General features: G+C 40.4%; 2 protein-coding genes across 2 annotated transcripts in view; both read right to left on the bottom strand.

Annotated features, from left to right (window-relative positions):
* Window positions 1-2,399: 2,399 nt before the first annotated feature.
* The window catches only part of LOC127523968 (60S ribosomal protein L19-like), a 57,328-nt gene continuing 45,627 nt past the window's right edge, over window positions 2,400-14,100 (bottom strand). Inside the window, exons 3-6 of the mRNA XM_051915221.1 lie at window positions 13,288-13,410; window positions 13,050-13,170; window positions 2,802-2,912; window positions 2,400-2,583 (exon numbers count right to left, since the gene is read on the bottom strand). Of these exons, the coding sequence (XP_051771181.1) occupies window positions 2,460-2,583; window positions 2,802-2,912; window positions 13,050-13,170; window positions 13,288-13,410 (479 nt within the window). The 3' untranslated portion in view covers window positions 2,400-2,459. The remainder of the gene's footprint in view (window positions 2,584-2,801; window positions 2,913-13,049; window positions 13,171-13,287; window positions 13,411-14,100) is intronic.
* LOC127523949 (proline-rich protein 36-like) lies at window positions 8,781-10,868 on the bottom strand. Its single transcript, XM_051915175.1, has 2 exons — window positions 9,184-10,868; window positions 8,781-8,940 (listed from the first exon to the last, which is right to left on the bottom strand). The coding sequence occupies exons 1-2, from the start codon at window positions 10,866-10,868 to the stop codon at window positions 8,781-8,783; spliced, it is 1,845 nt and encodes a 614-aa protein (XP_051771135.1).

The raw sequence follows: 14,100 nt of genomic DNA, 5'->3' as shown, positions 1-14,100 counted from the left end.
GTACTGTACTGCTTGCTGTGCTGCTCTGCTTGCTGTGCTGTTCTGTTTGCAGTGTTGCTCTGCTTGCTGTGCTGTGGTGCTCTGCTTGATGTTCTGCTCTGCTGGCTGTTTTGCTCTGCTTGCGGTGCCTTCGGTGCTTGGCCCCACATTGCTGCTTGCAGCTATATTTATTATTATTATTTTTCCTGAATGGGAGTCTATGGCAGCCTTAGGAATGGAACATGAGAAAATGATGAAATTTGGCACAATTGTAGAGATGCTCATGAATAGTGATTGGACCAAATTTGGAGTCTCTAGAACCAACTCTATAGCGCCACCACCAGTTCAAAAATTCAACATTCTAAAAGGTTATAACATTTGAACCATTTGTCCTAGAAAAATAAAATTTAGTACATCTGATTCGTCTCTTCATGCTGATGCTATTCAACATCTTACATTGAGTCTCCGCCCATTACAGTAGTGGCCATTTTGAAAAGTACAGTATTCAGTTTTTTCACTACTCCTCCTTCAAATTTTGTCCAATTTTGTCCAAACTTTGATCAGATGATCTTTGGACCGAGCCGCATAGAAATGACTGAACAGAATTTTTTTTACCTACTGGTAAAATAAAAGTTATGTTATTTTGAACAATTTGTCAGAAAATCAAGATCTTGATGTCTATGGATTCCTTGGGTCATGCCGAATCCGAGGATACTGATTTTGTCAACATCGGATGAACCACGTGTCCGCCATTTTGAAATATTTTTTAAACAATTTGACATATCTTCACCAAAATTGGTACATCAGCACCAGAAGGTCCTGAAGGTACCTGAGAAGTTTGAACAAAGCGCCACCTAGTGTTCCACAGAAATAACGATTTTTGCAAAAATGCTTATAACTTTTGAAAACATTATCCAAAATTTGCATGCTTTGTCATTTTATTCCCTGGCTTATGCCAATTCTGACGATGTGTCATTTGTCATTTTCCTTAAATGTACCTGTCCGCCATACTGAAGTTAATGAAAAACAGTTTTTTCGCTACTCCTCCTAAAAATTTTGTCAAATTTTGTTCAAAATCGGCTCAGATGATCTTTGGATCGAGCCGCACAGAAATGACTGAACAGATTTTTGATATTCGCTACCGTTCCAGAGATATTCGTCTCTGAATGTGAACTTGCTTGTGTTTGTTGTCTTATGCTAGTTAGCTTAGCACAGTAATCGCTTAGCATGCTAACCAATTTCCATTATTTCTAATGTGGCTCTTCAGCTATCAGGTTAACCAAAATTTAGCTGCCATTAAGAACACACACTAATCTGGTTCACATGATAAGGAACTTTTTTTGTGAACTCTTTCTCACACTGAAACCTCTACTCAGCACACCACTGAATGTGCATCACTGATTAGCTCAATGTGTTACACCATGGATCCCGAATGCTTCGCATCGTGGGTTCGAAACTCAGTGTGATCGTTGCCCAGACCGCATGAGGTACTGTGGCAGGAAAAGATGTAGAAGTTGCATCTGTTCCAGGTGTTGTGCCTAAAAAAATATAAAATCTGAAGCTATCAAATACAACATGCAGTGAATTTATGTTCAAATTCGTTTTTCTTCTACTTTCCAAATGGTAGTCAATGAACCCTAAGTAGGAAAATGATCAAATTTGGCACACTTTAAGTGATGATAATTAAGAGTAATTTGAGCAAATTTGCAGTATCTAGGACCAACTCTATAGCGCCACCACCAGTTCAAAAATGCACTCTTCTAAAGGTTATAACTTTTGAACCCTTCGTCGTAGAAAAATGAAGTACATTTAGTACATCTGATTTGACTCTTCATGCTGATGCTATTCAACATCTTACATTAAGTCTCCGCCCATTACAGTAGCAGCCATTTTGAAAAGTACAGAATTCAGTTTTTTCGCTACTCCTCCTAGAAATTTTGTCCAATTTTGTTCAAAATCAGCTCAGATGATCTTTGGACCGAGCCACACAGAAATGACTGAACAGATTTTTGATATTCACTACTGTTCCTGAGATATTTGTCTCTGAATGTGACCCTGCCCGTGTTTGTTGTCTTATGCTAATTAGCTTAGCATGCTAATTGGTTAACATGCTAACCAGTTGTCATTCTTTCTAATATGGCTCTTTAGCTATCAAGTTAACCATAAGCTTCATTAGCATTAAGTTAACTTAGCATGCTAATATGGTTAACATGCTAAGTATTTGCCTGTGTTTCTACAACTGAGGATGGTGTTTGGATGAACACCTGAAACGTCTTAACTTGTTTTTATGACTTTTAATAAAGAGTTTGTTTGGACAATTGTGTTATGCCTTTTTTCCACAAACATTCTGCATGTAATGATACACAATTTAGTGAGAACCTTCACTGCTTGGATCCCTAAATAGCACATAGAGAGTCATGTTTAAGTTTTATATCTCTGTTTATTACAACTGAAACAGGGTTTGGGCATAAGATGAATGCTCATTTTTTGGTCTCTTCCTCTTTTGACAAAGTCTTAATGATCTCCTCTTTCTTGGCCTGCAGGCGCTCTTCACGGCGCTTACGGGCCTCCCTTGTCCTAGAGCGACGGGCCTCTGCCTGGTCACTATAAGAGAGCAAAAATATAATCAATCATTTAAACATCAGTAGTCTTTTGTTCAGCCCATCCTCACTTTACTCATTTCATTATTACTTTACTATTATATTTTTCATTTCTTAAAGTATTCAAATACTATTCACTTTATTCTAGAGAAGTGAGAAGGACAAAAAAAAAACAAAAAAAAAATGAAATTGTTCAATTGCTGCCATAGCAGTTTTACTTACGACAGAAGTTTCTTGCGAGCCTTATCAGCCTTCAGTTTGTGGATGTGCTCCATGAGGATGCGCTTGTTCTTGAACACATTTCCCTTAGCTCTGAGGTACAGGCTGTGGTACCTGAACAAGAAAAGAGGGTAACACTTTATAATAACTGCACGCTATGAATCATTAGTTAAGCATTAGTAAATAGTCAATTAATCATTTATAAAACATTGTCCATACATTAGTGAGCAGTTCAACTATAAATGCTTTATTCTTGATTTATAAGCATATCTCTAATGTTTTTAATAATTGTATTTTCATACTTTACTAATGATCAATTTGTCATTTCTAAATTATTGTTTACAAACCAGTTATTTAGGAGTTGTCAGTGGTTTATAAGATCACTCAGTAAATGATTAATAAACTATTTAAATGTACATTTATACATATTTAGACATTTATTAATAGTTACTCAGTTTGTTAATAAAAAGGGGGGCAGATGACCGCTACAATTTGGAGCGGTTAAGGCCCGGGTATACTTCATTTTCCGCGATCCGCTCCATCTCGCGCACAGTTGAGCACAAGCCTTTCAAAGTACACTCCTTTGGCTGTGAGTGTGAAAAGATGCATTTGGCGCATGTGCACTATCAAGTGGACTTTTCAAGTGCTCAAGTCACTCGCACATGCGCTGACCTGTTATACGTGCACCGCCTGTGCCGTCATAAAAATTCGGCATCACACGGACGGGGTGTGCAGACGTCCGTGGACCCTCCTGAAGGCGAAAATCAAGCGGAGAAACCGCAGATTGCCGAAGTATACGTTGGGCTTGAGTCAGGCTATCACAGACACGTGCATCCTGAGTGAGATCCAAGTCCACATGAATGGCACGTTCAGGGCGCAAACAAAACTCACTGTTCAGAGAGTCAAAACTTATGGAGCCCCACACGATATGCAGGCAAAAAAAAAAAAAAAAAAAAAAAAAAAAAAAAAATAGCAGGCTAAATCATGCGCACAATTTACTAATTCTTTCCTCGATTTGCTAAATCGGGCAGACAATTTATAAATCGAGGGAACGAATTAGTAAGTCGTGCGCATAATTAATTTTTTTTTCTTCTTGCATGTCATGTGCGGGGCTCCATAAAAACAAGTCCACAGTCTAGTAAACGTTGGCAACCTTGACTTGACTGTGCAGATGAACACTGCATCGCGTTAAAGAAAATCTTCTTGCTTGCGCCCACTGAAAACAGACATGAGAAACACCATGAGACAAAAGAGACTCTCGGACATTGCAGTAGGCTACTGAACATTGAACAGGCCATGCATGTGGATTTGGGTAAAACAGTTAATCACTTTGATGCCGTGCCTGGTGGACACCGTTTAGACTTTCACAATGACATAGTAGACGGGCACGCAGGGCATATTAAATTATTATTAGGCTACTTTTATTATTAAATTAATATTACAATTAATTTGCCCCACAATAATTTAATAGTGTATCACTGCATAACTGCAGAGCTTACTCCTCATTTCAGAAACAACTTGTTTAACACGAAATACTTCTCGATTCACGAAAATTCTCATTTTTTTCACTAAGGGCCACAAGAGAAATATTAAAAAAAATATATGATTCATCTCTCATCGTCTCTAGAGAATCTGCGTCTTTAATGCAGCGCCAGATGGCGGACGCTCATACTTTAGATCTAATATTGTCACATGGAATCGATATTGATGCCGTTGAAATTCTGCAGCAGAGTGACGACATCTCGGATCATTATCTAGTTGTGTGTATGCTACATTTAGTCAAGGCTGCTAAACTGCCTCCCTGCCATAAATATGGTAGAACCATCACTTCTACCACTAAAGATCGCTTTATAAATAATCTTCCTGATCAGTTTCATCGCCTTAGCATACCAGGCAGCTTAGAAGACCTCGATGTTGCAACAGAAACTATTGCCTCTGTCTTTTCCAGCACATTAGACTCAGTTGCTCCTTTGCATTTAAAAAAGATTAAGGAAATTAATCCAATGCCGTGGTACAATGAGCACACTTAGGCCCTAAAGGTAGCAGCCAGAAAAATGGAGCGCAGCTGGAAGAAAACAAAACTAGAAGTTTTTCACATTTCGTGGAGAGAGAGAATGATTGAGTACAGAAAGGCCTTAAAAACTGCTAGATCTGCCTATTTTTCAAAACTTTTAGAAGAAAATAAGCACAACCCTAGGTATTTATTTGTTACACTGGCTAAATTAACAAGAAATAAAGCTTCAACTTCTGATGTTTCCAAAGAACACAGCAGTAATGACTTTATGAACTTCTTTACTTGCAAGATTGACAATATTAGAGAGAAAATTATAACCATGCAACCGTCTACTACAGTATCGCATCAGACAGTGCATTGTAGTGTCCCTGAGGAAAAATTCAATTCATTTACTGCTTTAGGAGAGGAAGAATTGTCTAAACTTGTTAAATCATCAAAATCAACAACATGTATGTTAGACCCTATACTGACTAAGCTATTGAAAGAGATGCTTCCAGAGATCATAGATCCTCTTCTTAATATCGTTAATTCATCTTTATCACTAGGATACGTACCGAAAACTTTTAAGCTGGCTATTATTAAACCTCTTATTAAAAAACCACAACTTGATCCTAGAGAATTAGTCAATTACAGGCCGATCTCAAATCTCACTTTTCTGTCAAAATACTAGAAAAGGCAGTATCATCACAACTATGTTCCTTTTTAGAAAGAAATAGTATCTGTGAGGATTTCCAGTCAGGATTTAGACCGTACCATAGTACTGAGACTGCTCTCATTAGAGTTACTAATGATTTGCTCTTATCATCAGATCGTGGTTGTATCTCTCTATTAGTGTTACTGGATCTTAGTGCTGCATTTGACACTAGTGATCACAATATTCTTTTAAATAGACTTGAAAAGTATGTTGGCATTAGTGGAATTGCACTGTCATGGTTCAAATCATACTTATCTGACCGTTATCAGTTTGTAGTAGTAAACGAAGAGATGTCATATCGATCACAAGTTCAATATGGAGTACCGCAAGGCTCAGTACTAGGACCGTTGCTGTTCACTCTGTACATGCTACCCTTGGGAGATATCATTAGGAAGCATGGCGTTAGTTTTCACTGTTACGCTGATGATACTCAGCTCTATATTTCTTCGCGCCCTGACGAAACTTACCAATTCACAAAATTAACGGAATGCATAGCTGATATAAAAAATTGGATGACCAGTAATTTCCTACTACTAAATTCAGAAAAAACAGAGATTCTAATTTTTGGACCAAAAACTTCTTCACGTAATAACCTAGAATACTGTCTAACACTTGATGGCTGCTCTGTTAAGTCTTCGTCGTCAGTTAGGAACCTGGGTGTGCTCTTTGATACCAATCTTTCATTTGAAGGCCATGTTTCTAGCATCTGTAAAACCGCATTCTTCCATCTTAAAAATATATCTAAACTACGACATATGCTCTCAATAACAAATGCAGAACAGTTAGTTCATGCATTCATGACCTCAAGGCTAGATTACTGTAACGCTCTACTGGGTGGTTGTTCCGCGCGCCTGTTAAACAAACTACAGCTCGTACAAAATGCAGCAGCTAGAGTTTTTACTAGAACTAGGAAGTATGACCATATTAGCCCAGTTCTGTCAACACTGCATTGGCTTATTGTTAAACATCGTATAGATTTTAATTATTTACAAAGCACTAAATGGTTTAGCTCCCCAGTACCTGAGCGAGCTCTTAATGCATTATAGTCCTTCACGTCTATTGCGATCTCAGAATTCAGGCCAGCTGATAATACCTAGAATATCAAAATCAACTGCAGGCGGTAGATCCTTCTCCTATTTGGCACCTAAACTCTGAAACAATCTTCCTAGCATTGTTCGAGAAGCAGACACACACTGTCAGTTTAAATCTAGACTAAAAACGCATCTCTTTAACCTGGCATAACACATTATCAATTTATTTTTCCAAATCCGTTAAAGGATTATTAGGCTGCATAAATTAGGTCAGCCGGAACCGGGAACACTTCCTATAACACCAGATGTACTCATTACATCAGAAGAAGAATGGCATCTACGTTAATATTAGTCTTTCTGTTTATCCCGAGGTTTACCGTAGTCAACCGGATCCAGGCCGTATCCAGGTGAGAGTGAAGACCTATGCCTTGACACGACCACAACGCACCCCTGAAGTATCAGCAGAGATTGAGTCAACTAGATCATCCATTGTGAAGGCCTCCTCGACACGACAGCCAGTGGCACAGTTCCTCAACAAACGGCCCATACCGGTGTGATGAATACGATCCTCAACTGGATTGAACTGGAATAAATACTTTGAATGTTGTGATCCTATAGGACTTATGATAGCTACCTGAATCGTAACAAAGCACTGTTTGCCAGAGGAGAAATGGTCCCCCAACTAAGCCTGGTTTCTCCCAAGGGTTTTTTTCTCCATTTTAACACCTATTTGCCACCTGTTTGCCACCTGATGTCACCTGTTGGAGTTTGAGTTCCTTGCCGCTGTCGCCTTTGGCTTGCTTAGTTGGGGACACTTGACATTTGATATTCAACAGTGCTTTGCATCTGCCTGCATTGACACCATTTTCTTTAAGAGCTGCTGTGCAGCCAAAATTATATACCAGTTATCACTGTAAAGCTGCTTTGACACAATCTGCATTGTAAAAAGCGCTATATAAATAAAGGTGACTTGACTTGACGCTCGGTCAGTTTTTACTTTCAATTTCTGTAGTGAATAACTGACTGGTATTTGAGACTTCTTCACCAGCACAATTCTCAAGCAAAGTTTGCAGGTTGCTTGTGTGATATCCACTGGCTCGCTTTCACGGTTTAAAATGGAAATATTTTCAATATTGTGACCTGGCATTTTTCTTTATCACCAGTTGCTCGCAAAATGATGGACAATGATTCGCATTCCGTGCACATCATTTCCTGTGATAATAAAATGAAGTAAATTATTAAATAAATGAGTATAGCTAAAAGTAGGTAAATAAACAAGTAACAAGCAAACTTAAACTCGTTTGCTTAAAATTTCTGCAAATAATTTGCTGATGCAGGTAAGAAAAAAAAAAAAAAAAAAAAAAAAATCTTGCCACCCTAACTCAAGAGTCAAATGTCGCCCATGTGTACAACTGCACACTTGATATAACATGAAAAATAAACCTCTGCAATATCATATAAAAATAAAAAAGGAACTAAACAAGTAACAAAATGAACAAAAAAGAACAATATAAGAAAAAGTGGTAACACTTTATAATAACTGCACACTATAAAGCATTAGTTAAGCATTAGTAAACAGTCAATTCATCATTTATAAAGCATTAATAGACATTAATAAGCAGTTTATAAATACACCTATAAATGCTTTGTTCTTGATTTATAAGCATATCTATAATGTGTTTAATAATTGTATTTTCATACTTAATTTAGAAATGATAAATTGATCATTAATAAAGTATTACATTTACAAACCAGTTATTTAGGAGTTGTCAGTGGTTCATAAGATCATTTATAAAGTGTTAGTAAATGATTAATAAACTATTTAAACATACATTTATACTGTAACGAAGCGAGACTCAGGCTGAGATCCATTTGCAAGAGCATTAAATAAGAGCGTGGTCGTACAGGCAGGGTTAGACAGGAGCAAACAGGAACAGCAAGGGACAGGCAGAAACGTGGTCAGGATACAGGCAGTAGATCAGGGCAGGCAGAAAACGTTCACAGTCCAGATAACAATAAATAGTCCAAAGGCAGGCAGCAGGGAATCATAAACAGGTAACCAGACAGGATCGATAACAGGCAGACAATAAACACAGGAAAACGCTCAGAATTGAACACAGGGTGAATCAAGACTTCGCAATGAGGTGGTGTGTGAGTGAGTCTTAAATAGTCCAGATAATGTGCTAAGCTGTATGTGGCAACAGGTGATTGGTGTGGCGTGTGCATGTGATTGGCAGGGAGGATTATGGGAAATGGAGTCCAGGAACTGACAGGAACAGACGGTGATCGTGACATAACGCCCCCCTTCCGGAAGGCGCGTCCTCGCGGTGTAAATGGCACAGATAGGGAGGGGGGGTGGGTGCATTGGAGACGTGGACAGGAACGGGGTCTCCAATGCAGATCCAGGAACTCAGGCAGCCACGGTGGGTCATGTGCCACGGTTAGCCATGGTGGGTCAAGTGCCACGGGTAGCCATGGCGGGTCAGGTGCCACGGGCGGCCATGGCGGGTCAGGAGTGTCGGGAGGCCACGGCAGGTCAGGAGTGTCGGGAGGCCACGGCAGGTCAGGTAGCTCGGGCAACCACGGCAGGTCAGGTGGCTTAGGCGGCCACGGTAGATCAGGTGACTTGGGCAGCCACGGCAGGTCAAGTGGCTCGGGCAGCCACGGCAGGTCAGGTGGCTCGGGCAGCCACGGCAGGTCAGGTGGCTCGGGCAGCCACGGCAGGTCAGGTGGCTCGGGCAGCCACGGCAGGTCAGGTGGCTCGGGCAGCCACGGCAGGTCAGGTGGCTCGGGCAGCCACGGCAGGTCAGGTGGCTTAGGCGACCACGGCAGGTCAGGTGGCTTGGGCAGCCACGGCAGATCAGGTGCTGTAGATGACCACGGCAGGTCAGAGTCCCTCGAAGACCACGGCGGGTCAGAGTCCATAGATGGCCATAGCGAGCTATAGTCCGTAGCCGGCCATAGCAGTTCAAAGGCAGTTGAAGGCCGTGGTCGTGTAAGGTCCCCACCCACAAGCTCAAGCAGTTCGGAGGCCGCTGATGATCGCGGCCGTGCAGGGTCCCCACCCACAAGCTCCCCACCCTCAAGTATATGGCCCCCCCCCCCAAAAAGTTCTTGGGGATTTCAATGGTGGCCATGGCGGGTTCGTGGGCAAGGAGCTCGAGCGACGCCGGTAGGGCAGAAAGCTTGGGTGGCGCCGGCAGGGCAGACCGAGGGGGCTCCGTGACCATATCAGGGAGAGCGGGCTGCTCGGTGACGGCCTTCACGGGTGTATCAGGGAGAGCGGGCTGCTCGGGGACGGCAGCGGGCTGCTCGGGGACGGCAGCGGGCTGCTCTGGGACGGCAGCGGGCTGACAGACTGGTCCAGGGTCGAAAGAGCTTGAGTGCGACCTCCAGGCACGCAGGACCGCCAAAACATAGAAGGTAAAGACAGCCCTCTTGGCCATGACAGGACTGACAGGAAGAGCATGCAGGGTTGGAGCGGACTCCCGGGCTGGAGCGGGCTCTGGAGCGGACTCACTGGCTGGGACGACCCCTATGTTCACAGACACTGGAGGGGCGGCCATCTTGCCCGTGGGCACTGGCGAAGCGGCCATCTTGTCCATAGCGACCGGCGGGCTTGAGTGCGTAGCAACCGGCGGGCCTGAGTGCGTAGCAACCGGCGGGCCTGAGTGCGTAGCAACCGGCGGAGGCTTAGGAATGCCAGCCGCTCGTGCTGAAGTCAGCGGTGGATCATCCACACTGGACAGCAACCCTCTCCGTTCTCGAACAGATCCAGAGACGGAACGTGACTCTAGAAGATCAGCGGCGACTAGACCTGGCTCTGGAAGATTAGCGGAGACGTGGCGTGACTCAGGAAGTTTAACTTGGACTCGACTTGGCTCACGAAGATCAGCGGAGACTTGACTTGGTGTTGTAGTAGTGGTGGCCGCCATTTTGTGCGTGTTCTCTGGCGCGGCGGCCATTACATGATTCAGCGAGGTGTCGTATTTCTCCACGACACCCACAGTAAACGGAGAGCCAACAGTCAATAAAGCATAATCCAGAAACTGACTTAGAGATGAACGGGGTCCCTCACGAATGAGTTGTGATTTGAGTGGCTGATTAATGCCCTCACAGAAAAAGTCTATCAGCGCACAGTCCGGCAAGTCTGAATGATAAGCAATGTCCAAATATTCCACAACATATTCCTCCAGCGATCGTGAGCCCTGCTTGAGCCCTAATAACAATAATGCAAAGTTCCTACCGGGCCAGTGTTCTCCAGGAAAGCCGCTGGATCCATGTGTTGGCGAAGTCTTCTGTAACGAAGCGAGACTCAGGCTGAGATCCATTTGCAAGCTTTATTAAATAAGAGCGTGGTCGTACAGGCAGGGTTAGACAGGAGCAAACAGGAACAGCAAGGGACAGGCAGAAACGTGGTCAGGATACAGGCAGTAGATCAGGGCAGGCAGAAAACGTTCACAGTCCAGATAACAATAAATAGTCCAAAGGCAGGCAGCAGGGAATCATAAACAGGTAACCAGACAGGATCGATAACAGGCAGACAATAAACACAGGAAAACGCTCAGAATTGAACACAGGGTGAATCAAGACTTCGCAATGAGGTGGTGTGTGAGCGAGTCTTAAATAGTCCAGATAATGTGCTAAGCTGTATGTGGCAACAGGTGATTGGTGTGGCGTGTGCATGTGATTGGCAGGGAGGATTATGGGAAATGGAGTCCAGGAACTGACAGGAACAGACGGTGATCGTGACATATACATCTTATTATTTAGACATAGTAATAGTTACTCAGTGTGTTAATAAATGCTTTATTAATACATATTCCTACTGTAATTCATGATTAATTCAGGTAGTTATAAAATATTTAGTAGTTGTCAGTTAACTATTGTTGTGAGCTCATCTAAAGAGAGCACTATTCATGCCTCGTAAAGCTTTACAAAGAAGATTTAAAGGCTCAGATATCTTCTGCACTGCTGTTTTCTAATGTTTTAAAATTAGTACTGAGGTAGTTTTGACACTGTGAAATATTTTATTACATTATTAATGTTTTTAAAAACATTATTTGTTGTATTTTGGCACTCCTGTAATCCAGTGTTGGCACTGGTAAAATTTTATTCAGCAATGTTTACACTTTACAGAAATGTATTTTTATATCAGATTGCAAAAGCTTAGTTTCATTTTACTGCAGTTATGTTTTCTGGAGGAGTACAGGGATTTTTACTTTCTGTGAAACTGCAGAGGTTTACTTTTAATTTTATATCAAGTTACCCATCGTAAAGTTTCATTTTTTTCCTTGAAATAAATATTTCTATGCTCTGTATCCTTTAAATCTCCTTTATAAAAGCTTTACGAGGCAATTAAAAATTAAAAATTATTTGTTAAGTTTAGGTATTGGGTAGGATTAAGAATGTAGAATAAGGTCATGCAGAATAAGGCATTAATATGTGCTTAATAATTACTAATAAACAGCCAATATTCTAGTAATATGCATGCTAATAACTTGTTAAAAGACCCTAAAATAAAGTGTCACCCTGACAGCTACTAAATGTTTTATAACTACCTGAATTAATCATGAATTACAACAGGAATACATGTTAATAAAGCATTTTTTAACACACTGAGTAACTATTACTATATGTATAAATAATATGTATAAATGTACATTTAAATAGTTTGTTAATCATTTACTTACACTTTCTAAATGATCTTATGAACCACTGACAACTCCTAAATAACTGGTTTGTAAATAATGTAATAATTTCTAAATTATTAATTGATCTTAATAAATTGATGATATTAAACACACAGATATTGCTTATAAATCAAGAACAAATTTATAGCTGTATTTATAAACTGCTTACTAATGTAGGGACAATGCTTTATAAATGATGAATTGACTTTACTATTGCAACAAATTCGTCTCTCCCGTCATTCTCATATGCCATTAACGTTGCAGCGCTTCCAGGTTCTACGTCCGAACGCCGGCTCAGTCGCCGGCCAATAACGAGCCCACATTCGGATGTAAACACGGAAGCTCTGCAACGTAAATAAAATAGCACAATGACAGGGGAGAGACGAATTTGTTGAATAAAGTCATTATTTTTGTTTTGTTTTTGTGCACAAAAAGTATTCTTGTTGCTTCATAATATGAAGGTTGAACCACTGTAGTCATGTGGACTATTTCAACAATGTTTTTACTACTTTTCTGGACCTTGAACGAAGGTAATTTCGTTGCTTTCAATGGAGGATAAAAAACTTCTCGGATTTCATCAAAACATCTTAATTTGTATTCCAAAGAAAAACAAAGGTCTTACGGGTGTGTAACAACATGAGGGTGAGTAATTAATGACAGAAATTTTATTTTTGGGTGAACTAACCCTTTAACTAATGATTCATAGCGTGCAGTTATTGTAAAGTGTTACCGAAAAATGTGAAGACAACAGAAGGGCTGATGTCAGCTGATATTTAAGTATCAAGAGTAAAGCATAAAGACAGCAAATACATGACTTACATGTGCCTGTCAATCTTCTTAGACTCCCTGTAACGACGCAAGAGACGCCGTAGAATTCTCATGCGACGCATCCAGCAAAGCTTCTCTGGCATACGGGCATTAGCTGTACCCTTCCTCTTACCTGAGATTTAAGATTGAAACAAGCCAATCAACAACTGAAAATCAAAGTGACATCTCACCGGTTTGATTTTAAAACAAAGAAGAAAAAAATATATAAAAACATTAACATTCAACATACCGATACCCATGTGCCGGCCTTTACGACGTGCCAGCGTGTTCTTGCGGCATCGGGCACGAGAGTGAACAGTTACAGGCTTCTTTATGATCAGACCATCCTTTACCAACTTACGAATTTGCTGGCCTAACAAACAAGAATCAAGATGGTTAAATAATGCACATTGATTCCTCTGCTAATGTACTGAGAAAGCTAAGAAATCATAATCTGTCCGTCATCACCAGGCTTGTTTTGGATGCTAAACTCCTCACCTTCAATGTAAATGTAAAAAAACAATGTCAAAATCATTTGAATACCCCACATTTATTGCAGCCATCTGGTGCCAGTGTGACCACAATCCACAAGCCACCCACATCCATGAAATCATTTAAATTTAGATGAATTTCATGTCATAGGACAATTTCAAATAAGTGTGAAGTTATAATTTACAGTTAAAAATTTTGTAAGTCCAGCAGTATTTATCTTAAGGCCTTTATTTATTTATTTTTTTAATTAACCTAATTATTAAACTAATTATAAAACTATGTTGTCATTGCCCTACAAATGAACTGGTTCTATGAATTTATTTTGTTATTCAAACTCATTAAAAAAGAAAAGGTCTAAGAGATCTTATCCTTTAATGCAGGCAGAAAAAAAAAAAAAAAAAAAAAAAGACAAAAAAAAAACAGCAATGAAAGGGTTAAACTGTAAACTATCAACAAAAAAATAAATAAAATCGAAATAGTTTCAGTAAGTTGTTTTTGATCATGTCTGAATATACAGTACATCAAAATGCAATACCTCATAAAAGGGATGTCTGAACAATTTTGTTATCAG

This window comes from Ctenopharyngodon idella, chromosome 12 (genome assembly GCF_019924925.1).
Source record: "Ctenopharyngodon idella isolate HZGC_01 chromosome 12, HZGC01, whole genome shotgun sequence".
Taxonomy (NCBI): domain Eukaryota; kingdom Metazoa; phylum Chordata; class Actinopteri; order Cypriniformes; family Xenocyprididae; genus Ctenopharyngodon; species Ctenopharyngodon idella.
Note: the sequence above shows the minus strand (reverse complement) of the source record. Positions and strands in the feature narration are given on the sequence as shown.